At 40.5% G+C, this 26,119-nt stretch overlaps 1 protein-coding gene and 1 long non-coding RNA gene across 6 annotated transcripts in view; both read left to right on the top strand.

Moving 5' to 3' along the window:
• Positions 1 to 1,475: 1,475 nt before the first annotated feature.
• MTHFS (methenyltetrahydrofolate synthetase) overlaps positions 1,476 to 26,119 on the top strand; it is a 60,703-nt gene continuing 36,059 nt past the window's right edge. The window contains exons 1-2 of one of the 5 annotated variants that reach the window (XM_073012381.1): positions 1,476 to 1,496; positions 19,642 to 19,903. In XM_073012381.1, the coding sequence (XP_072868482.1) occupies positions 19,696 to 19,903 (208 nt within the window). In that variant the 5' untranslated portion in view covers positions 1,476 to 1,496; positions 19,642 to 19,695. Of the gene's footprint in view, positions 1,497 to 10,849; positions 10,870 to 12,105; positions 12,491 to 16,057; positions 16,312 to 19,641; positions 19,904 to 26,119 lie in introns of those variants that run through there. The other 4 variants (XM_073012379.1, XM_008015681.3, XM_008015684.3 and 1 more) reach the window with 4 other exon arrangements.
• LOC140710506 (uncharacterized) lies at positions 19,918 to 25,684 on the top strand. Its single transcript, XR_012091574.1, has 2 exons — positions 19,918 to 20,026; positions 20,057 to 25,684. It is a non-coding gene; the product is annotated as an uncharacterized lncRNA (long non-coding RNA).

The raw sequence follows: 26,119 nt of genomic DNA, 5'->3' as shown, positions 1-26,119 counted from the left end.
ATGGCTCTGTTTCGTAGGATTATAGAAGCACTTTGTTTTAAACTTCTTCCTTGTACTTTTTGTGATTTCTAAGTTTTCTCATATGAACATGAACTGCTTTTATAATTTAAAAAATTCTACTGATAAAATTTATCAGTTTCATTACCCCGTGGTCATGTAGGGATCACAATATAACCTGATACATTAAAAGCCATTGATGTTTTCCTTGTTACTTAGTGCTAGTAAGATTATACGTCACAGATGGAGAAATTTTGGTTTCAATAAGTTTAGATATGCATTTTTGATGGAATTGGAACCCAAGACAGCTGATATGATTTTATGATCTATTATACTTGTTTGTTTTAAATTTAACAATTTAATTGTACAAAAAAAATTTCTTGGATAGCATCCATGACCAAAAGTGGTTTAGAATGCCTCTTATTCTTAACTTTTCATTTATTTATTTATTTATTTATTTATTTATTTATTTACAGATGGAGTCTCACTCTGTCGCTCAGACTGGAGTGCAGTGGCCTGATCTCGGCTCACTGCAACCTCCACCTCCCAAGTTCAAGTGATTCTGCTGCCTAAGCCTCCTAAGTAGCTGGGATTACGGGGGCCTGCCACCATGTCCGGCTAATTTTTGTATTTTTAGTAGAGATAGGGTTTCACCATGTTGGCCAGTCTGGTCTCGAACTCATGACCTTAGGTGATCCGTCTGCCTTGGCCTCCTAAAGTGCTGGGATTACAGACGTGAGCCACTGCATCCAGCCTAACTTTACATTTAGAAAATGAAATTGCACAAGTGTAACTATTAAAACGTTTATCATATTTACCCAAATAAACTATGTAGTCTGTTTTTGTGAAAAACAGCAGCAACTTTGTTTTTTAGGAATATCAGATAAGGAACCCAAAGCAGTATTGCTCACATCCTGTGAACCTTTTGGATGGCTAATGTTGCTACTGCTCCTCTGTCCCATCTTTGAGGCTACCCTGCATTCAAATCCCTGTGCCAAATTGCTCAGGGAACCTGGTCCTGATGCCCTGGTAGCCCAAAAGGGCTACTTGCCTTCTCCTTCCCCTTACCCAGACCCCTGCCTCCCTGCCCTTCTGCTAGGAACATGTCTCCAACTATATAAATTCATGTAATTTTGGCATGATATTTGAAAAAGACAATTTTGGCAGTAAATAGCAGAATTAAGTAATGGCTTAATGTAAATGGTTTGTGTTACCATAATACGCTGTTTCTTGTAGTAATTATCTGTACTAGCCAAAGTACATTGTATGTGACTCCTGTTGCACTAGTTTTTAGTAGCAAAAATGAACTCGTAAAAGAATGTAGGTTTTAGGGCTTTGGTAATGTAAGTTCTTATTTCTTCCTTTCTTTCTTTCTTATTTATTTATTTATTTATTTATTTATTTATTTATTTATTTTTAATTCAGTTTCACTCTGTCGCCCAGACTGGAGTGCAACAGCACAATCTTGGCTCACTGCAACCTCTGTCTCCCAGGTTCAGGTGAGTCTCCTGCCTCAGCGTCTGGAGCGGCCGGGAATACAGGTGACTGCCACCATGCCTGGCTAATTTTTTTGGTGTTTATTTTTAGAAGAGATGGGGTTTCACAATGTTGGCCAGGCTAACATAATACCTCTTTGTAAAAAAACTTTTTGTAAATGTTTTATGTAAAATATTTTATGTAAGCATATATATAGTATATACATGTTTATGTATTTTATATATACATAAAGATTTTGCATACATATATTTACATGGATATATGTAAAAACAGTACATGGTAGTACTTCTGCAAATTTTTTTATCCAAAGTTATTTAAAATAGTATTATTAAGAGTGCTATGTATATTCTATTGTATGTAAATGCTGTAGAGTGGCCATTTGTAGCTGATAGCTGTTTAGGTTATTTCAAGTTTGTTATCACACACAATGCTTTATTGAATATCATTTTTCCTCGTGCGTGCGTGTAGTTTTCCAGGGTGGATGTTGGGTTGTAGATGCTGGGTCATGGTGGCCTACATTTTTTTTTTTTTTTTTTTTTTGAGGCGGAGTCTCACTCTGTTGCCCAGGCTGGAGTGCAGTGGCCGGATCTCAGCTCACTGCAAGCTCTGCCTCCTGGGTTTACGCCATTCTCCTGCCTCAGCCTCCCGAGTAGCTGGGACTACAGGCGCTCGCCACCGCGCCCTGCTAGTTTTTTGTATTTTTTAGTAGAGACGGGGTTTCACCGGGTTAGCCAGGATGGCCTCGATCTCCTGACCTTGTGATCCACCCGTCTCGGCCTCCCAAAGTGCTGGGATTACAGGCTTGAGCCACCGCGCCCGGCCTTCATTTTTTAATTTACTAGGTCCTTGCCTTCCAAAGTGGCTCCACCAAGCTTCACTCCCATCAGCAGCTTGTTAGAGTATCCGTTTCTCCCCACCCTGCTGACTAAGGTTAGTTTGTAGCAATCTGTTATAATTTCCTTAATTTGTTGGGCTAAAAAACTACAGAGTTTATCTTGTTTTAATTGTTGTTTCCTTGATTCCCAGTCAGGTTAAATATTTTTTCCATTTGAGCATCTTTTCGTATATTAACTGATCATTTGTAAATCTTATGCAGGGAATTGCCTGTTTACAGCCTTTTCCCATTTTCCTATTATTTGGTCTCTTATTGATTTGTAGGAATTCTTTGAATATTCTGGATACAAACTATTTTTATATATGTGGCAGTTAACTTTAGTTTGCTGATTACCCCCCTTTTTTTTTTATTTTTTGAGATGGAGTCTCGCTCTGTCCCCCCAGCCGGAGTGCAGTGGCGCAATCTCAGCTCACTGCAAGTTCCTTCTCCCGGATTCACACCATTCTCCTGCCTCAGTCTCCCAAGTAGCTGGGACTACAGGCACCCGCCATCACGCCTGGCTAATTTTTTGTATTTTTAGTAGAGACAGGGTTTCACTGTGTTAGCCAGGATGATCTCGATCTCCTGACCTCATGATCCACCCTTCTCACCCTTCCAAAATGCTGGGATTACAGGCGTGAGCCACCACGCCCGGCCTGCTGATTATTCTTTAAAGCGGACAATGTCTTCAGTCATTATAACTGTTTAAAAATTTGTTGCCATCAAATTTATTGATCTTTTACTTGATGCCTTTTTCGTTTTGTTTAAGGCCTTCCTGCATGATAGAGCTTACTGCAGCTACTCCCCTTTCTCAGTCACCTTCTTCCTGGAACTTAGTTCTTTCTAACTCAGCCTGACTGAGGCTGGGTGAAGCATGCGAAATGTTTTGTCATGTTTGCTTCTGGTTGGCTGTGGGAGGCTATACTTGAGGACTGGTGGAAATTTCAGCAGCACTGTGTAGATTTCAGGTGAAGGCAAACGTTCTCTAGCACAGAGGACCACAGATGAGCCTGCGGAGAAATACTCTACTAGTTTGCAGGCTCTTTGTGGGTTTGGATTGTATTCCCAATGCCTAGCTTAGTACTTGGAACACACAGACAGTGAATAAATATTACTTAAAAATTTAACTTCTCCACAGTAAATTTTGTGAGCTCCTGGAACTCATTGTTAGCAAAGGGTGTGGAATTGTCTCTGAGAATTTCTAGCAGTACCCTCATCTTTTGAGGGTGGTACAGATGTAAACATGAGTGTGGCCGGATGAACCTCTCCCAAGTGTAGATACAAATACACACATTGCCTGCACATGCACACACTCAGCCTTTCGAAAGTTTCCAAGCTCTCTCTCTCTCTTTTTTTTTTTTTTTTTTTAAAAAAACAACTAAATAGTTCAGGTTGTAGACATGAAATAAATACTCTTGAAGATGTCACTTCAAAGCAATCTATGTGATGTTTTTTTTTAAAAAACCACCTGAATAGTTCAGGTTGTAGACATGAAATAAATACTCTTGAAGATGTCACTTCAAAGCAATCTATGTGCTGCTTTTCCAGCTCAGATGAGACATTCATCTTCTTAAGGAAAAGCAGTGCTTTTTTGGGTCAGTACAAACTGGCATGGAAAACTGTTACCTTCTTTTCATAGTGATGTTGACAAATCTGCTCAAATGAATGAATTTACTCCTGAATGATTCATTTCAGGGGAAATGGCACAATCACTTCCTCATGCTAGTAGTCAGTGGCCCACAAGAAGAGGTAAGAGTAGAGGAGGCACTCACAACTTTATCAAGATGTGAGCACTGGCTTTAACTTGCCTGAAAAAACTCTCAAGAAATCACTGATCATAAAACATACAATGTATAATTTAATTTTAAAAGTACCCAGAGACTTTGTGAAAACTTTGTATTAAGAATGTAGTATGTGAGTACAGCACAGATATTTGGAGCACCAACTTGGAAGCAGACAGACCTGGCTTCATTTCTGGGCTCAAGTGCTTACTACCTGTGTCACTTATACAAGTTTGTCCCTTCCCTTCCCTCCCCTCCCCTCCCCTCCCCTCCCTTCCCTTCCCTTCCCTTCCCTTCCCTTCCCTTCCCTTCCCTTCCCTTCCCTTCCCTTCCCTTCCCCTTTCCTCCTTCCTGTCTCTCTCTCTCTCTTTTTTCTTTTCTTTTCTTTCTTTTTTTGTTTGAGATGGAGTCTCCCTCTGTTGCCCAGACTGGAGTGCAGTGGCATGATCTCTGCTCACTGCAAGCTCCGCCTCCTGGGTTTATGCCATTCTCCTGCCTCAGCCTCCCAGGCAGCTGGGAGGCTGTAGCTGGGACTACAGGCGCCTGCCACCATGCTCAGCTAATTTTTTTTTTTTTTTTTGTATTTTTAGTAGAGATGGGGTTTCACTGTGTTAGCCAGGATGGTCTCAATCTCCTGACCTCGGACTTACACAAGTTTCTTAACTTCCCTAAGCCTTGGTTCCTCATCTGTAAAAACAGGAAAATATTGCAGCCTATCTCCTGGGACTTGTATAAGGATCAAATCAGTTAATGTAAACAAAGCACTTGGAACAATTCCTGAAAATGAGTACTCAATACAAGTTTAGGGTTGTTGTTGTTAGTAACAGTAGTATTACCTAGCTTCTATTGAGAGAATCTATTATTTCGTTTCCATAAATTATATGATCAAATACAGTTAGATACTAGTTACCATGTAAAACAGATCCCCTAATGGGAAGAAACAAGACTAGTCTATCAGTAACAGGACTCATAATCTCTTTCCTTATTCTCTTTCTCCTTTTTATCAGCTTGTCTTTCTTGCCTGCCTGCCTTTCTGCCCTCTTTTTTTGTGGCTTCTCATCTCTCTTTTTCTCCTCTTCCACATTTACCATGATTTCCTCCTGTCCCCTCTCCTAATTTGAAGTGCTGAGAAAGGATGTGCTCTCACAAGATCTGATAGGAGAGCTAGTGCCGTTTGGCTGCCTTCAGCATTCATGAGGAAAGGATGGTTCTTAAAAACCATTAGAATGATCCTGAGATGAAACTCATGTCTCTTCCCTTGGGATCACCCTTCCTTTTGAACCAGGTGGCTCTTCTTACTTCCTCCACCTTCAATGAAGCATTCTCCTCTGCATATGCTGGGGGAGTAAAAAGAATGTTTTGCACTCAGCTCCACATGGGAGAAATCATGTCTACTTAATGCATCACTGTGTACCTCATGCCTAGGACCTGTTGCATAGAAGGTAACAACAAGTATTTGCTGATGGAATGATTCAGTGAAGCAACACTGAAACTGGAGATTTGAACTCTGGTTTTCTCCCTCACTAGAGGTATAACCTTGGGTAAGTTACTGAGGTACTCTGAGACTCAGATTCCTTATATAATATATATAATAATATGATATGACATATGATAATTTATTATATATAATATTTAATGAAAACAGTAATACCTATCTTTAATGGAAAGTTAAAGGCTTATAAAACATTTTTTTTTAAAGTGCTTTCCAAGCTATGCAACTATGAGGGTTATATGGGAAATTCCAGGAAGTTTAGATAGGTAATTCTTTGCCCTTCTGAAAATAGGATGTACCGTCAGAGTTGGTGCTTTCCAAGTAACCACCATTTTAAAGCTTGGGTCATAGAGTTAGGCCAAGAGGTTTCTATTTTCTTTGTTGTCCTCTTACCCTAAATAATAGTCTGGTTAATTTGAGGCCAAATAAATGGGCACACAGAGACACAGAGATGATTGACTAATCATTCAGTTTGGCAAAGGCATTTCCAAACATATAAAGATCTAGCAGCAAGGTGATATAATCCCAAGTATTCATATATATCCTTTTATTAAATAAGTTTTGGGGCAAAATTTTTCTGTTTCTTTTGAATTTTTACTTGAGATTTTAAAATCATTTAGTGAAAAATAAATGACCCTCAAGTCAGGCAGAAATGTATGATACTGACACAGGAGTTAGAGAAAAGCACCTCTCTGGGGCCCCTCAGTCAAGCTGTCTTAAGTGCTAGTTCTTTAACCTTGGGAGTCAGCCTGCACTCCTCTCTCTCATAGCCCACATCCATCCATCAGCAAATCCCCCTGGCTGCCCCTTGAAATGCTGTAATCCCCTGTGCATCTAGGCCACCTTCCTCTCTCACTTGACTCTGTCAGTAGCCTCCTGCCAGACTCCATGGTTCCATCCTTTATCGGCTATAATTTGTTCTCCACATAGTACCCACAGTGATGTTACAAACTTGAATTAGATTGGATCTTGGCTGAATCAGAACTCTCCAAGGTGCCCCTTCACCCTGGGAACAAAAGTACAACATCCTGAGTATGAGTTACCCAAAGCCCTTTATAACCTGGCCTCTACCTGTCTCTCAAATCTCATTTTCTACGAATCCCTCTGTGTTCTCACAGCTCCAGCCTCCTTGGATAAGCTAAGTACACTCCATCCTCCAGGCCTTTGCACTTGCTGTTGCCTCTGCCTGGAATAATTTTCTGCTGGAAGTTTGCCTGCCTTCCCTCTTCTTTTTGCTCAGGTGTCCCTTCCGAGGAATTCTTCTCCTCAGAGAAGTCTTTCTTGATCACCCCATCTAAGAAAGTACCACTGTCACTCTCTGTCTCCCTACCCTACTTTATTGCCTTCATAATAGTTTTCATGACTGGACATCCCATTGCATATTTATGTGCTTATCTGTTTATCGTCTGTGTCTGCCATGAGAACATAAGCTTAGTGAGGACAGAGATCCTGTATGCTTTCTTCACCACTGTGTTTCCAGCACTTTAACTGGTTCTGGCATGTGGCCAATGCTCAATGACTATTTCCTGAGTGAACAAAGGAATAGTCTTTAGAGAAGTGAGAAAGCATGATATTTGCCTGTTTTTTTTTTCATACAAAGTCTTGCTCTGCCACCCAGGCTGGAGTGCAGTGGTGTGATCATGGCCCACTGCAGCCTTGACTTACCATGCTCAAGCAATCCTACCACCCTAGCCTCCCAAAGTGCTAGGATTATAGGCATGAGCCACTGTGCCTGGCTGCCTGTATCTTTAAAAATTATGAGGTTCTGATTTTCTTTGAATTACCAATACTATATATTATTTTATGCTTTAGGTTTTGTTGAAACCAAGGTAGCTGAATTTAACAAACTATCACTATTCCCAGAAATAATAAAGCCTGAACAATTCTTATTTACTACTACATTACTGATAGGATATTGAATCCTTATTTGTATATTTATTTTCATATAATGGTCTTGAGATACAAATAGCATCATTAAAGAAAATACATTTGAAAATAACATTTTTGAAAGGAAGAAAAGTCACTCCCATCACCCTAACATACCCACATGCAGACGTTGTATGCAATAATTAGGGTGTACATAAGAGTTTTTTGGTGTGACATATAAATATTTTCAACGCTGTCTCACTCCATGTTAACATTAGGCATTAATTTCTAATGTCTACAGAATATTTCATTAATTTGTCATATCATAATTTACTTAACTAATTCCCAATTGTTAGACAATTTGGTTTTGATTTTTCCCCTTTTATTTATTTATTAATTTTTTGAGACGGAGTTTTACTCTATCACCCAGGCTGTAGTGCAGTGGCTTGATCTTGGCTCACTGCAACCTTCACCTCCCAGGTTCAAGCAATTCTCCTGCCTCAGCCTCCTCAGTAGCTGGGATTACAGGCATGTACCACCACGCCCAGCTAATTTTTATATTTTTGGTAGAGACAGACTTTCACCACGTTGGCCAGGCTGGTCTCAAACTCCTGACCTCAAGTGATCTCCCTACCTCAGCCTCCCAAAGTGCTGGCATTATAGTTCTGAGCCACTTCGCCCAGAGTTTTCCCCTTTTAGATATAATACTTCAATAGTGAAGCATGGGTATGCTTTTCTGGTGCCCCCTACCCTCCAATATTTTAGAAGACTGCCTCATGATAAATTTCTAACAGTGCAATAACCGGTTCATAAGATGTGTGTAGAATTACAATATTCTAGCATACTGGGAACATATTTTCTTTCCAAAAGCATTATATCAATAGAACAATGTCATAGCAACCTTATCAGTGTGGGTGGTACTATTAATAATTTTGAGGGTTTAATAGGCATCAAATAAAGCCAATTTAGTAGGTCTAAAAAACAATAAAACTTTGTTAAAATGAACATTTCTTTAACTACTATTAATGTTTTTCCCATATACTTGTGAATGATTTATATTTCTGTCTTTAATGGTCTGTCCTTTTTAAACTATTAAGGGCCTGAGAATTTTCTCTCACATTTGGATGAACACTTTCATGGTATATGTAAATATTTTCCTACTGTATTGTTCTTTTTAGTTTTTCATATTTAAAAAATGTTTTAATCTTCATCTGGCTGAATTCATCAATATTTTCTTTGTACACTGTCCTTTCTTTAGACATTGATGTATATGACATGTTAACTGCTCAATGATAATAGACAATGATTATCATCATAATAAAAATCATTTCAGAGGGCCTCATGATACTTGTGAAACATGGGGTTTAGGAAGGAGCATAATGAAGTGGATACCTCCTTAGAGTGTAATCTATGAGTATGGACTGGCAGGAGGGAAAGAGGAAGAAGAGAGAGGGGCAGTTTCCTTCCTCTCTCAAGGCATGACAGCATGTCTCAGAGCACAATGCACACTTAACATGTAGGCAGAAAATGACTTTCTTAGGCAATCTTTCAAATGAAATCCCCCTGGCTGGTGGTATTCATGTGCTTTGCCAGTGATGCTTATAAAATGATTCCAAGGCACCACAGAGCTCTCGAATCTCTCCCAACTATCAAAGGGTTATGCTTGGTTTATGTTTCAATATTAAGTTACACTATGCTCTGAGCTACTTGCAGGCATTTGTAACCCTAGGTTCTGGAACCTATAAGATGCAGACACAAATGTTTGCTAAATGAATATTTGAAAAAAATTATTTTAACAATTTTTGAATATTTTTGCACTTGTTTGGAAATGAATGGAGTGGAAAGAAGTAGGGTGTTTGCATTCTAATCCAGATCCAGGCACCAAAGGGTTACCTAATCTTAGATAACTTATTTTTTTTGTGGACCTCACTTTCCTCATTTGTTAAGAGAGGGCATTAGGCTAGATGATCTCAGAGGTACTTTTCAGTGAGGATTTTATGATTATAGATGATAAATTAAATAAAATGTCCAGTTAATTGGGTTATCCTATATTTTTAAAACTATGTCCAATCACAAAGAGAGTAGATTATAAAAGAAACCATCAACCTTTTCATAGCTTCAAAGGTATTGGTTTAATCTGGATTTACTGTGAGTTCTCATGAGTTTCAATACAATGCAGTTTACTGTATAATAGAATTCATATTACAAATATAAGTGCATTGAAATCAATGGACAATTAAACAAGAACGAGAACAACAAAAGACTTTTTATCCTCTAGAGCTGTGCTTGCTGTCCACTATGGTAGTGAAATGTGGCTAGTCTGAATTAAAATGTGCTGTAAGTACTAAATACTCATGAGATTTTGAAGGTTTGTTATAAAAAAAAAAAGAATATCTCATTAGTGATTTGACATTGATTACATATTGAAATCATCACTAAATATATCTTAAAAATTAATTTTTCCGATTTTTATACTTTTTAAAATGTGGCTACCAAAAATTAAAATTACAGATGTAGGTCACACTGTGTTTCCGTTACACAATGCTTCCTTTAGAGGGACAGAAGAGGTAGAAGATTAACTATTGCATTATTTAAATGAAAATATTTTTGCTTTTTATTCCAGCATAATCTCCAGTGATTTTTTAAAATGTTAAATTTATTCTCTCAGGAAAATGGCTTTGTAAAGAAGCTTGAGCCTAAATCTGGCTGGATGACTTTTCTAGAAGTTACAGGAAAGATCTGTGAAATGCTATCTCTTCTGAAGCAATACTGTTGACCAGAAAGGACACTCCATATTGTGAAACCGGCCTAATTTTTCTGACTCGTAAGAAAACGATTGCCAACACATACTTCTACTTTTAAATAAACAACTTTGATGATGTAACTTGACCTTCCAGAGTTACAGAAATTTTATCCCTATTTAATAAATAAATTGTATGTAATTTTCTCTATATGCCATTTTTGTTTTCATTTTTGGAGTCTGCCTGGAAATTCAGCCAAAGGGTAAAGCTCAACACAGGAGCCAGGCAATTAATTATGGGATGATGATTAGGAAGGGGGTATCTTTTCTGCAGACTTTTAAGGTGTGCCCATTACCCAAAAGTCCTCCGTGTCACTAGGCTAGACTGCAGACTAGACTGAGAAGCAGACTCAGGCTAGAAGCAGACTCAGGTCGCCTTCCCTCTTCCCTCCTTCCTTCCTTCTTTCCCGTGCTGTCTGCAGTTTCCAGTACCCCTGGCTGCTTAGAATTTCCACTGATGCCTCCTCCCCAGCCTTCTCTCTCTGGCTTGCCATTTGGGGTTGATGGATATGGCAACCTGATATGCAGGATACTCTGCGATATTCTGAACAAAGAAAATTAGGTAAGTGATTCAACGTGGAGCTAGTGTTAATTTTTTTTTTTTTTTTTTTTTTTTTGTAAAAATGAACAGATTAGAAAATTATGTAGTTTGTTAGACCTCGTGTTCTAATTTTTAGGTCAGCAAATCTGATTGCAATATGTATACGCTATACCTGCCTGGCCTTCCCTTCTTACAACACAATCCCCCTGGGACTTGCATTACCTTTCCCTGGAAGCTGTTGATAGATTCCATAAAGAAGCCAGATCTCCCCTCTCAAGCCACGTGCATTCTCGCCGGGCACTTTTATGCTTTACTTAGGAGGTGTGATTCTTAACGGTGGGGATTAGGACACGGGGGCTGTCAGTAAGGAAGTAGTTTGGAAGAGGCAGCTCTGGTTTTAGGAAGTCACATCTGAGAGGCAACCATCTATGCAATCTGAGGCGCCTGTCTACTGGGAGCAGTTCAAGACTTCACAGTTTCTTTTACCTCTTCCTGCAAGTGCCTCACCCACCCCCCCAAACTGCTTTCAGTTTCAATTCATTTTTGTGTTTTAATCAGAGCTGAGTGGTGGGAATGAACAGTCACTGATGGTTATAACAGGAAGTACCTATATGGGCACTGTGACCTGGAATACATTCACACTAGAATCCACAAAATTTGGCTTTTACACTACAGTTACTGCTTTACCAATGTTCCCAACTATGTATCGTCTATACATTCATCACATAAGGACATTTCCATCAACCACTGTGGTCTCTTAAGATTATAATGGAGCTGAAAAATTCCTAATACCTACTGATGTGGTAGCCAACCAACACATTACCTTTTCTGTGTTTAGATGCACAAGGATCATGGTGCTACAATTGCCTACAGTATTTGGTACAAAATATGCTGTACAGGTGTGTAGCATAGGTGTGTAGTAACTTTGTAACTACACTATGTTTGCACCAGAAGGAAATCGGGGCATCTGTCAGACGTATCCCTGGAGTTAAGCGACTCGTGACGATTTCGCTACTTGTCCTGCCTTGCCCTTCTTTTCTGGCCCCTGAAGTCCCAGTACTCAACAGTACAAGAGATGCCAGGCACCGTGGGTACTGCCGGCCGTCTTTACCATCCCCGCCAGTGGCGCTGCCGCCTCCGCGGTCCGGGTGAGGGCTCGGGCTCAGGGAGGTCAGGCGGCAGGGCAGCGACGGCGCCTCGCCACAGCTCCCGGTAGCCGGGGAGGGAGGGCCGGACCACCGGCGGCCGCACGAGGGCTGGGTGCCAATGGCCGGGGGCTAGGCAAGCGCGCGGCGCGCCGAGGGCCCGCGTCCCGGAAGCGGGGTGGGAGCGCTTCCCCGAGTCCCGACCCGCCCCTAGGCCGCGGATCCACCTGGGAGCGGCCAGGGGCGGAGACCAAACCCCAGGGCGCCGAGGGTAGGATTGGACTGGGCTTGGGCGTGAGATGGCGGCGGCAGCGGTGAGCAGCGCCAAGCGGAGCCTGCGAGGAGAGCTGAAGCAGCGTCTGCGGGCGATGAGCGCCGAGGAGAGGCTACGTCAGTCCCGCGTACTGACCCAGAAGGTGCGAGGCCGCCTGTAGCGGAAGCCGCGGCAGATAGACTCTCTGAACGCCTGGCGGCCAGCGATTGCTGATCCGTGCATGGTCAGTGCAGGCGCAGGGCTAGGCCCTCCCGCCACGCGCACGTTTCCCCTCCAGGCGCGCGCACGTTTCCCCTCCCGGCGTCTGCACGCCCGTTCCTGGCGCGCGCCCGTCCCCTGGTCGTAGTCTGGCTGTTCTTCGCACTGTGGCGGAGAGAGGGTCCGGTAGTGAAAGTTGTGGGGCTAAAGAGCGAGAGGACGGCAGGGGTTGACAGATGTATCTCTGGGAGGGGAGTTCGTTTGCATGGGTGGCACCTTTGGTGCTCGAAAACTCCTCCGTGGGGATGACGGTACTATAGTGAGAGCAGGGTGAGAACAGAAAGTTGTGGTAGAGGAGATGGGTGAACTCTTGAGTGCCCAGGTTCCCTCAGTGAGTCCTAAAGTTAATGAGCTACGAGTCAGACTCCAGTTACATTCGTAAAATGGCCAGAGAAAGATGCAGGTGCTTCAGACAAGGGAACACCAAAAAAAGTGTGGAGATGCCAAAGGTCAGAACTCAGATGTTGACTGCACTTCACTAAGCATATGGAGGGCTAAGGCTGTGTCTCAGTAGCTCCAGGGCCTAGGCCTTTCCTGTCTCAGAGTTGGTCAACATTAAATGCTTTTTCTTGAGTGAATGAAAGGAAGACGTGGCTGTCATACCCAGGCTTCCCAAGAACATAGGAAACAGAAGAGAGAAATGAGAGGAATAAGTGAGAGTCCCTGTTTGTTGGTTAGCAGACCTCTGTTTTATTACTTTCACCGACTGCACTGCTACGTATTTTTAGTCTGTCTATGTAATGTCAGTTTTCTTATCAATAAAATGGGAGTCATATCCTGTCTTGAAGGCATGTTCTAAAGAGTTTTTGGGGACTCATTTTTGTTAGACACCAGAGGAAGAAAAATTTAATGTCCCCCGAATAAGTACGTATGTGTAATTCTGTTGTAAGTCAAACTGATGATCTGTTTTCCCAGCATCATGCCTCAGAGACACCAGTGGATATTTGGAGACTTGATGTTCCTTGGAATTAGTTATACCATCAGGCTTTCTTAATTACCCCTCACTATTCTATTATCCGTTATTTGCTCAAATTCAAGGTGCCAATGGGTTAAAGCAGTAAATCAAATATACTTATTTCACCCCTCTCTTCATCTATGTAGGTGTGCATGAGGGAATCTATACAGATGTTAATTCGGTCGTTCAAACAATTATTTTAGCTATTATGAGGAAGCATTGCTGGGTGTTTTAGTATATGTAAAGGATATAGACTCTTGTCTATATCTAGTTGTTTAAAATTTAGCTAATTCATTCACATATGTTGAACACCTAAGTAGTGCACACTTGGCTATGTACTGGGTTGTAGACATGAAAAAGATGATTGTTGCTCTAAAGGGGTGGATAGCCTCAAAGAGGAAACAGACATGAATAAAGAATTGCATTGAAGCCAGATATATGATAAAGGTAAACACCAATATTGTGGAAATGTAGCCTTGGGGAGGGGGATTTGGAAAGCTTTCTATTGCAAAATGTTGAGATGAATTTTGGAGAACAAGATGAATTTTTTCAGGTGAAGGGAAAAATGGGATAGGGGAGTGTGAGTAGGGATATTTAGGCAAGAGATGACAGGGTACAGTTTAGCATGGGCGTTGGAACTACACAGATCTGGGTTTAATCTGGCGCCACTGTCTTTTAACTGTATATCCTTGGACAGGTCTCATAATCTCTCAGAACCCTTGGTTCCTTGTCTATAAAATGGATAATATCATTCTTGTAGGTCGATTGTGAGAGTTAAAGAAGTGTGTAAAGGGATGTATTCAGTGCTTTACCTATTTTTTGATATGTCCTTTAGGAAGGGTATACTGGCAACATTTGGTTAATGGGTTGAGGAATGAAGAAAGAAAAAATAATATGGAGACCATTAAGGGGCTGTTGTGCCAATTCAAGTGAAAGATGAAAAAGATGCAAACTAGAGCATGGGCAGTGAAGATAGGGGGAAAGGAGGCAAATGGGAGACTGTTAAGTGAGAAACAGCAGTACTTGGCAACTGATTGGAAGAGGTTAGAGAATACTGGAAGGGGAGGAGAGTCACCTATGATTCCAAAATTTAGAGCTGGGTATAATGGTGTTTAACCTTGGGCATAAAGAATATAGGAAGTGGAACAAATTTTGGAGTAGCATGGGGGAAATAAAGATGAATTCAGTTTCTAATCTTCTATGTTGTCTTTGTCCATGGAAGATTAGAATTCATAAACTATAGATGGGAATAGTGGCTACATAGATACAGAGTCACTGACAGCAATAGAATGACAACTGAGAGCTGGCATTAAAGGAGGAGAGAGAAAAATTAAAAAGCAGACCCATGACCCTCAGTAATAAATACATTTTACTCTGTACAAGCAAATATACACATACAAGGAACATTTTACAGTTCTTACCACATACAATGAAATGTAATATTTTCTTTTTTTTCCGAGACAGAGTCTTGTTCTGTCACCCAGGCTGGAGTGCGGTGGCATGATCTCAGCTCACTGTAACCTCCGCCACTCACGTTCAAGCGATTCTCCTGCCTCAGCCTCCCAAGTAGCTGGGATTACAGGCACATGCCACCATGCCCAGCTAATTTTTCTATTTTTAGTAGAGACAGGGTTTCACCATGTTGGCCAGGGTGGTCTCGAACTCAACCTCATGATCTTCCCGCTTCTGGCTCTCAAAGTGCTGGGATTACAGGCGTGAGCCCCTGTGCCTGACTCGAACTTTAATATTTGCTATTCTATTTCATTTAAAAATTATAGCCTGCTATTGATTTCATGACTAACCAATGGATCATCTCTGGAAACATCAGTGTACTGTGTAGTGTTTTGCCATAGTGAATGCTCAATAAAGGTGTTAAATGATATCTTTCATTTAGAAAAGCATATTTATTCTTATTGTCACTGTACCTTTTTATAACTTAGAAATTTATCAGAGAAGTAATTTAAATGGTGAAGAAATTCAGCTTTATGTCATATCTTGATTCTCTAACTAATAAGATGAGGAAATTAGTGTCCCTTTACTCACTATGTTTTCTACTCCCTCTGTCAGTTTCTGACATTTATATTGTTATACTTATGTTGTCAAGTTTTGTAATTTTTCATTTTTTGGGACAGAGTCTTACTCTGTCGCCCAGGCTGGAGTGCAGTGGCGCAATCTCGGCTCACTGCAACTTCTGCTTCTCGGGTTCAGGGAGTTCTGTGCCTCAGCCTCCCGAGTAGCTGGGATTACAGATGTCTGCCACCACGCTTGGCTAATTTTTGTATTTTTAGTAGAGACAGGGTTTCACCATCTTGGCCAGGCTGATGTTGAACTCCTGACCTCATCATCCACCCGCCTCAGCCTCCCGAAGTGCTGGGATTACAGGCATGAGCCACCACACCTGGCCAGGTTTTGTAATATTTAAACTTTGCTCTGTAACTGTAATGAGTCTACTCAGCAGTATTTGTGATCGATTTCCAAACTTGAGATTTCAGTAAATAGTATTTACAGTAAACAGTATTTACAAAAATATGTAAAGCACTGAATACATACCTTGTATTTTTTTTTTCTTTTTTTTAGATGGAGTCTCGCTCTGTCTCCAGGCTGGAGTGCAATGGCACAATCTTGGCTCACTGCAACCTCTGCTTCCCGGGTTCAAGTGATTCTCTTGGCTCAGCCTCCCGAGTAGCTGGGACTACAGGCGTGCACCACTACGCCCAGCTAATTTTTGTATTTTTAGTAGAGACAGGGTTTCACCATGTTGGCCAGGATGGTCTTAACCTCTTGACCTCATGATCCACCCACCTTGGCCTCCCAAAGTGCCAGGATTACAGGTATGAGCCACCGCGCCCAGCTGTATTTTTGTTCTATAGATGGTATTCATCACAGAACCAAGTTGTATGATTGAATATGTAAGAAAAGACATGACTTTATGTCACTAGATATGTGTAACTAGGAAGGTAATGCTTCAAGTGTTAGTACCAAAGCTTTTCTCTTTTCCTCCATAATTGCTCAAAATCATTTTCTGTTTTACTTTGTTCCCATTTGGAGCGTATTTCTAATTTAGTTCTGTATTTTTCCAGGAGCTTCTGATTGCCTTTATTTTTCTTTTTTTGACAAATCAAGAATATCTGTTTGTCTTATCAATATATTCTTTTTCATCGTCTGTTAAAATAAATCCACTCTCTTTTTGAAAACACTCCAGCCCCTTGCTTCTTCTGGTCTGGTTGCCTCCGGCCCATTGCACTGCCATTGCCCTGGGGTTCCTCCTTACTCCACTTCTGAGTTAGGGTCTAGTAACTTTTTGAGTCTAGTATCTTTGTCTCTCTTGGATTCTTTTCCTTTCATCTTATTAGAGTATATCTTCAGATAATTTTTTTTGAGAAAGTATCTATGGGAGTGGTAAACTTTTAAATATACATTAGGAAATGTTTTACCCTCATACTAGATTGATAGTTTGAATTTCAAATTTAAAATTATTTTCCTTGTTCTGCTCAGCACCCATGGCCCCCATTCAATATGGAGACTAGTGTTTTTCTTTTACTTTTTTTTTTTTTTTGAGATAGAGTTTTGCTCTTGTTGCCCAGGCTTGAGTGTTATGGCATGATCTTGGCTCAATTTCTGCCTCCTGGGTTGAAGGGATTCTTCTACCTCAGCCTCTCAAGTATCTGGGACTACAGGCATGTGCCACGACGCCCGGCTAATTTTGTATTTTTAGTAGAGACAGGGTTTTACCATGTTGGTCAGGCTGGCCTCGAACTCCCGACCTCAGATGATCTACCCACCTCTGCCTCCAAAAGTGCTGGGATTACAGGTGTGAGCCAAGTATATCTTCTTTGATTATTTCTTTTCCTTTGTGCCTTTTTGGAACTCTTGTTAATCAGATAATAAAAATCATAGATTGATCTTCTGTATTTCTTAACATTTTTTTCATTTTTCCTATTTTTGTCTTTTCCCCTACTCCAAGGCTGTCTCCTAAGTTGCTTTAATTTTGCTAATCACAATTTTAGTTTCCATTGATTATTTCATGATTCCCTGATTGCTTCCTCCCCTGCAGTCTATTGTTATTTTAGAAATGCAATTATCTTCTTGAGTTTGTCTGAGAAAACTAATTAGAATTTCAAAAAATTGTCTGTCCTGTTTGTCCGTTTTTTCTCCCCTTCCTGTTTTTTTTTTTTTTTTTTCCATCCTTCTATTTTGTATTTTGACTTTTCAAAATGTTTGATGATCCTTTATTGTCTGTACATATTTGTGAATGAAGGTGTCTTAGCTAATGGGGATTTCCTCTGCCTTTTATAGTTGCTTTGGGATTTCAAAGGAGGAATGGATTCTGCCTGACCTGCACCCTTATTCTCTGAGTGTTGTGATCTGCTGCTGTTTTGTCAGCAAAATACTGTCCCATCCACTCTTTTTCTTACAGAAATTAGGTCTCTGTTCCCTTGTTCTCAGTACTCTAATGGATTTTCTTTTTTGTGCTTCTTTACCGTCACATTAATGGGATTTGAGGAAGGAAGATAAATATGTATGCACAGTCTCGCACTGAATGTTAACTGATGTTTATTACTGCTTATTCAACTCTCGATCTTCTATATTCTGCTGTAAAGACAGCAAAAAGGATACTTAACTTTCTCATATAGTAGTTGGATGCCCAAAGCCCCAGGCCTGCCCAGGTCTAGGTTTCACATTTCCTTTCTTTGCCCATTTCAGGCCTCAAAACAATTTTGTAAATTTTCAGAATGTGAGAGTTAACTTTCTTTCTTAGACTGGTTTGATGTGCTGTATCTACTTGATTTCTGTGTTTCCTTTTTTATTAGTAATAACTTGACTTTCTATTCCTGTATCTTTTTGCTAGTCATATTTATAAGCTACTTCTATGGCTTACAATTATATAATAATAACAAAAGTATTAAAAAGTCTGATAAAGAATAAGAAAAGTATTCTTTTCTTTTTAGTTTGGCAAACAGGGAAGAACAGAAAAGGAAGGGAAAAAAAAGAGAGCTGGCCAGGCGCAGTGGCTCACAACTGTAATCCCAGCACTTTGGGAGGTCCAGGTGGGTGGATCAGTTGAGCTCAGGAGTTTGAGACCAGCCTGAGCAACATGGTGAAACCCTGTCTCCACAAAAAAATACGAAACATCAGCCGGACATAGTGGTTGCACCTGCGGTCCCAGCTACTCTGGAGGCTGAGGCAGGAGGATTGCCTGAGCCTAAGAGGCAGAGGTTGCAGATTGTGCCACTGCACTCCAGCTTGGGGAACGGAGGGAGACCCTGTCTATATATTAAAAAAAAAAAAAAAAAGGAAAAGGGAGAGTGAAGGACTAACTTCTGAGTCTGGATAAGTTCCTGAGATTGTTGACATTTCTATGATGAGCAAAGCTCAGTTCCCTTCTCTTGCCTGATGGATGATTCAATTGAAAATGATTTCTTTCATCAGGATCTGCCCCCACCCCATAATTGTGAATATTTTGATATTCATTTGAACAGATGAATTTAGGAAATGGGATGGGGATGGCAGAGCTAAGAGAGAATTATAAGGCATGTTCTCTGCCTCAGAGAGCTCAGTTCATGGACCGGTTAGAGATACCACATTTAGGGCACATGAAACAATTAGTGATCCACTCATGACAATACATTATTGTTATATATTAATTCTAAATGTAGTAAGGGTTTGGCAGAAATAGGAAAAGTTAGGGCTTGCGTTGGACTTTAAATGGGTAGAATTTGGGAAGAGAGAGACGCCTGACAATCCAAGGAGTGGAGAAGCTTGTGGGAGCCAAGATTCAGAGATAAAATAAAGCAGACTCTAGGGAAAGCATGTGAAATGACCGAAGACTACTAAAATGGGTAGGTGGGGATCAAGCCTGGAATTCTGTAGATAAACAGCTTGTCTCCACAGTGACCTTTTAATGGGTTTTCACACCTACCAGAGTGGGTGTACCAGGAAGGGATAAAAGGAGCAGGTAAGTGCTGAGTCCCAATCTAAAAGTCAGGCTTCAGGATGCAACACTGTCTGACCCACTATATCACTCTGCCCCCCCCCCCCCCCTTTTTTTTCTTTTTAATATTTAAAGAAATAGGACAAGGCTGAGAGAGAAAGGAAGAACTGTTAAGGGGAGTTACTAAATATACTCTTGGAAAATATAATTGCCATAATTTCCCATTTAGGTGATTGCCCACAGTGAGTATCAAAAGTCCAAAAGAATTTCCATCTTTCTGAGCATGCAAGATGAAATTGAGACAGAAGAGATTATCAAGGACATTTTCCAACGAGGCAAAGTCTGTTTCATCCCTCGGTATCAGTTCCAGAGCAATCACATGGATATGGTGAGACTAGAATCACCAGAGGAAATTTCTTTACTTCCCAAAACATCCTGGAATATCCCTCAGCCTGGTGAGGGTGATGTTCGGGAGGAGGCCTTGTCCACAGGTGAGTATTATGGTGTTAGGTTGTTGTTAGGTTATGACCAGTTGTTAGATCTCAGATCCACCTGTTATGTGTGGGTCAGTGGGGGTTGCTTTTCCTGTAGGGATTAATTTGTATTTTGCCTACGTTCCAAGACACCTGTATTACTTGGTTTAGGATGTGATGCCTTTTGAAAACTGTGAAGTGTAAACAAATAATATTGTTGACTTCTCACATATTGTTGCCCTACCTTATGGGCTGAATTATGTATTTTTCGTGAATCATTATTTCCTGTGGTTTCAGTTATGGTCTGCTTGCTAATGAGCATATTATTATTAATGCTAATTAGCACTTATATCTCCAGTTTAGACCTGAAAACTATTTTCTGGACATCTCTACTTGGATGTCACATGTACATCTCAAACATGAGATGTTCCAAACTGAGTCATGGTCCCCTCAGCCTCGACTACCTACTATGTGTTTATCTCAGTACATGGCACCGCCAGCTACCCAGCTGGCCATGCCAGAAGTCTCCAGGTCATCCTTGACTCCCCTCTTTCTCTCATGCCCCATATGTGGTCTATTGCTAAGTCCTGATGATTTTACCTACTGCATATTTAGTGAATCTGTCCATTTCTCTCTAACCCACTGCTACTACTGCATTCTAAGCTGACATCTCCTCCTGCCTGCGTTCCTGGAAAGGCCTCTTACCTGTTCTTTCTCTCCATGTCTTGTATCTTCTCTTTCCTCTTTATTGGTTATTTAAAAATAATTGAAACAAGATTTTGAAAACGCAAATCTGCCACTTCTCTCCCCTCCTTAAAGTCTTTCTGTGACTTACTATTGCCCTTAGGTTGAAGTAAACACTACTTAATGAGGTTCTTCCTGATCTTGGCCCTGCTATCTTACTATTTTCATGTCTTTCTACTCCCCACTTCATAGTCTGAGTTCCAGCCACTCTGAGTATCTCTGTTTCCCAACTCCACTTTGCCTTCTCTACTGCTGGGTCTTAATACATGCTGTTTTCTGGCCAACAGATGCTTGGGAAGTTTTATCATTATGAAACAGGTAAAGAGCTGAAAGCAAAATAAGCTAAGGGTATTATTTTTTAGTATAATGCCTGAAACCCATCTTAGAGATGTATATTTTTGACTGAGACTTAGATGGTTGCAAAGAAGCCCCAGCACAACTTTATGCAGTCTTTACTCAGTTTCTGCCCCTTCCAATACAATGCCATTGCCTATAAAGTCAGTATGTTGGAGTGGGAGGGGAGAGGGTCAAGGGCTCATAACAGTAGAGGGATTATGCACTTTGCTAGTTTAACTTTCCCTGTATTGTCTAGTCTTGGGCTTTGCTAGATGTTTAGGCACCAAAAATATATTCAGATCTACTTCCTTCATGTCCTGCATCAATAGGCCAGATGAATGTCAGCATTTTAAAACTCTTTCATATTTTCAAGGGGAAAGATTGCAAGCATTTCAAGGCAATGAGATAATAAGGGAATACAGAGTATCTTGGAGAACAGTCTAGGGTTATAGATAAGAAAAGATGGGAAATTATAACTACTGACTTTGCTCAAACTTAATGTAGCTACTCCAGACTTGCAGGCTTAATGGTGGAACCCAGGATACTGTCCCAATTCCCAAATACTGTTAACAGCTCCTTCAATGCCTGCATCATCTCTAATTGAAATTTTACTTGGTTTCCTCCAGTAACCAATTCCTCTAGAGGCAACTCATTCCTTTTAGAACAGCTCTGTTCCTTCTAGAACATCTTCCTTGGGTTGAGCTAAAGTGTATCACTTTGAACTTCTGTGCATTTGTTCTAGTTCTATTCAAGCACAGCGGTGAAAAGAGTAAGGAAGAAGCATTATTTTTCCTTTTAACTTATTTGCACTTCCTGATTAGGATAATCTCAATCCAAATAAGTGAGTCAATCATTTATGTATGATTTTTTTTTTTTTTTGAGACAGAGTTTCGCTCTGTCACCCAGGCTGGAGTGCAATGGTGCGATCTCAGCTCACTGCAACTTCCGCCTGCTGGGTTCAAGCGATTCTCTTGCCTCAGCCTCCCAAGTAGCTAGGATTATAGGCATGTGCCACTATGGCCAGCTAATTTTGTATTTTTAATAGAGATGGGGTTTTACCATGTTGGTCAGGCTGATCTCGAACTCCTGACCTCAGATGATCCACCTGCCTCGGCCTCCCAAAGTGCTGGGATTACAGGCGTGAGCCACCACACTCGGCCTGTGTATGGTTTTTAGCACATTGTTTGGCACATAGGAGCTATCGAATAAATGGTAATATATTAATTTTAAGCAAGGAAGTCAGAATTATTCATTATAAGATAAACTCATTACTAGCCAAGTAGTTAATATTTTGGTAATTTTCAGCAGATATTTTTACACATCTACTTTGTGTCAGATACTATTTTAGGTCTGGAAAGATAAGACCCTGATTTGAAGGGACTCACACTGTAGCTGGTGAGACAGAAAATGAACATAAACAGAATATCCTAACGTATAGTATATGTCAAATATAAGTGTCAAATGAAAAGATACTGAATATTAAAAATAGAAATTTAGAATATGGTTCTGAATAGAAAAAAGTCCACCAAAAATACCCCACAACTGGTTGTTCATTTTTTTTTTCTCCTTTATAGCATTTATTCATGCTGTATTTATAGTAACAGGGACTTTTTTTCCCCCATGCATTTTTCTTTGCAGATACTTGCAATCTGGGTTGCAGAGGGATAGTGGATTATACCCACAGTTTCTCGAAACTACAGTCTGGGGTCAAAGCTTGCTGCTGTTGTTTATAGAAATGTTTGAGTAGGCAGCCTCAGCTGTTTGTTGTCTCCTAACATCACCCTCTGTAATGTGGATGTCTACTTGCATCAGCAACTTAAAATGTGGCAACTTCAGTGCTTAAGCATAAATCTAGCTTTACAATGTTTGGGACTAGCTGATCAGAGCTCAGACTGTCCTTGGTGTAGCTTTCGTTGTCTGTTTATCTTTCTTATTTGCTCACATTATCAGAGCTTAGAAAAGAGTGAGCTTTTGTGTCCTCAGTTGCAATGATAAGTTCCTAAGCAAAAATTTCCCATGGGCTATTATTATTCTTGTATTATATATGTAGCAAAAGAAATAGATTGCTAAATGAAATAGAGGGTCGGATTCTTTCCCAAGTTTGTCTTCAAGGTAAGGGCTACTTGGGCAATTAGATTAGGGCAGGAATTTTTCCAGTGCAAGTATATAGTCTGATTCAACCTGGCTTAAGCAAAAATGAGATTTTATTGGCCCAGAGACTGAAAAGTTCACAGAAGGGCTGGCTGGATCAGTGGCATTAGGATCCAGTCTATCTCTGCCTTTTGGCTTTGCTTCCATCTATATCAGTTTCATTTACTGATGCCACATGGTGACCCATAGCAGCTCTAGGTTCCATGGCATCCTTACTGTTAGCAATAAAGAACAAGTTTGTTTTCTAACAGTCTGATAAAGTCCTGGTCCTAACTCTTCTTGACCCGAATGGGCATCTTGAAATTAATCACTATGGCCAGAGATATGGAATTGGCTGACTGGCTTAGGCCTGGGTCTTACGTGCCTGTCCTTGACCCATTCTTTGTGACCAGAAAGAAAAGAAGTGCCAATTGACTTAGACTAGGTCATATGCCCAGCTCGGCAGCCCTACCCAAACCACTGAGCTGACAGTAGGGTGAGAGTGTTTGTTGTGTTTCCAGAACAAGGGGGAATGGATACTAGGGAGTCAAAACTAAACTCACCTCTGCTATCAATCATTTCTGAAATTCTGCAGAGTATAATAGGCTCTTTGCAGTCATAGCTTTGCCAGTGCTGATTTTTAACTTATGATCTTCTTGGAGGCTTTTGGGAATTAATATCTATGTGTAGGTACCTGAGCCATAACTTAATGATCATAATGAAGACTTTCTAGTCATCAAGGACAGAGTCTTTGAACTACCCTTCTAGGTTGTTCATGATCAGTACTTTTGGGAGGGTTATGATTGGTTCACTGTGAGTAGATCACATTGACTTCATTTCTTTCTTTGTTAGGATTGCATGGCATCTGCAAGAATATAATAAGAGATAGTGGGTATGGATTTCATCAAGGCATATTTGATGGAGTCATGATATCCTCGGGATGCTGGAGAAATTTGTATTGGCTCATAATTATTCAGAAAAGATGTGTAGAGCACTGCTCTGTGGGAGGTGTGATGGGGAAATAGCAGGGAACAGCATGGACTTGGTTCCCAGTGTTGTGGAGTTAACTAGCCTGTTCTCACAGAAGCAGGTTTGTGCTGGCATGTCACAGGCTCTCTCCTTTTTGCTGTCCTGTTCAACTTTTTGTTGAACTTTTAGCTTTTTTCAGCTTTCGTTGAACACTTAGATGTCTCACTGTTCCTTATTTTCAGCATGTCGAAATTCATTCTTATTCTTTTTGTGTTTTTCATATTTCTGTTAGCAGCCCCTTTGTAGACATGGAATTATCCTTGCCTCCTTCCCACCATCCAGTTATTACCAGATTTTTCTTTGTAATGTTTTTATCACCTGTCTTTCTCTAATTCCAGTTTTGGGAGAATTCTTTGTCTACAATTTTCATTCTTCGTATCTGTTCCATTGGAGTGAACTTTAAATTGGTTTCCTGGCCATATTAACTTTTCCAAAGTACCTTTCTGTACGGGTCATCTACCCTATTCAGGCCTTCTCTGTATGCTGAATAGATCTGTGTACCTGAGCAAACAATGGTTCCTGCTGGTTGTTGCCAAAAAAAGGGACATTGGATGAAATCCAAACATTCAGGCCACTTTCTGGGCCTTCCCTGCCTTTCTGCCTTAATACTTGTGCCTCCTTGGTACAGTTCCTCATTTCAGCCAAAGTGGTCTGCTGGAAGACAGTATTTCCTAGTAATGGAAAATATGGATTTCAGAATCAGACCAACCTGGATTTGGATTCTAGTTTTGCTCCTTTCTAATTGTGTTACCTTGGGAAGATCACTTAACTTCTCAGGGTTTCAGTCTTCTTACCTGTAAGTGGATTCAGACCTACCTTACATATCTGTTATGGAGCTTAAATGAGATAATGTCTGAATAGTGTTTGACACATAGTAGGTGCTCAGTAAAAATGCCCTTGTTGCTGCTGTGGATGCTGTTGTTTTTGCTGATGTTGAGTGGTCAGGCATAGGGTAATGTTATGTGCTTTACTGTGAAAGTGATTTTGTTTATACCGTTTTCCAGGCTAGAATATATTATATGTTTCTTCAGGATAGTCTCTTCTAGTCTGGTGCTTAAGATCACTAGCTTTGGAGTCAGACTGATCTGAGTTTGAATCTGGCCTTTACCACTTGGGCGGAATTACTTAACATCTCAAAGTCCAAATTTCCCTTCTGAAAATTGGAGATAATTACAGTACTGACTGACTGTGTTGTTGAGAGGATAAAGTAAGATGATATATGTAAAGTGCCTAGTACAGTTTGCCATGTAGTCAGAGATCAATGCATGGTAGTTACTAACAGTAAGCAGAAATTATTTTCCCCAAACCCTCCCTGGCTGTCTACAATGTACTGGTCTCTTTCTTCCTTAATTCTTATGTACTTGGCACTTTACATATATTACCATGTTTTATTAATTCTTTTTGGAAATATATCCCTTTTCTTTGCTGATAGACTTAGACTCTTTAGGGGCAGAAACCTTCTTCTAAATCATTTGTATCCCTGGTACATAGTCATGTGGTTTATGTGGTAGACTTTCAGTAAAGGTTTCTTGAGGTGAAGCTAACAGTTTTGAATTCAAAGAATGCCTGTGTAAATGAATAGATGATCAACACTTTATAGCTATAAAAGAAAAGCTGGATTTAAAAAACTATATGCATGTACACAGGGACACATTTAAAAGTATACCAGAGTCAGTTGTTTTATAAGGTGCTGTAACTTGTTGTTTTTAGAGACAAGGTCTCACTCTGTCGCCCAGACTGGAGTGCAGGAGTGTAATCATAGCTCACTGTAACCTTGAACTCCTGAGCTCAAGTGATCCTCCAACCCTAGCCTCCTGAGTAGCTGGGACTGCACGTGCACACTACCATGCCTGACTAACTAATTTTTAAATTTTTTTGTAGAGACAGGTCTACTCTGTTGCCCAGGCTGATCTCGAACTCCTGGCCTCAAGAAATCCTCCTGCCTTGGCCTCCCAGAGAGCTGGGATTATAGGTGTGAGCCACGGCACCCAACCA

Source organism: Chlorocebus sabaeus, chromosome 26 (genome assembly GCF_047675955.1).
Source record: "Chlorocebus sabaeus isolate Y175 chromosome 26, mChlSab1.0.hap1, whole genome shotgun sequence".
Classification (NCBI taxonomy): Eukaryota; Metazoa; Chordata; class Mammalia; order Primates; family Cercopithecidae; genus Chlorocebus; species Chlorocebus sabaeus.
This window is presented reverse-complemented; position numbering and strand designations above follow the sequence as displayed.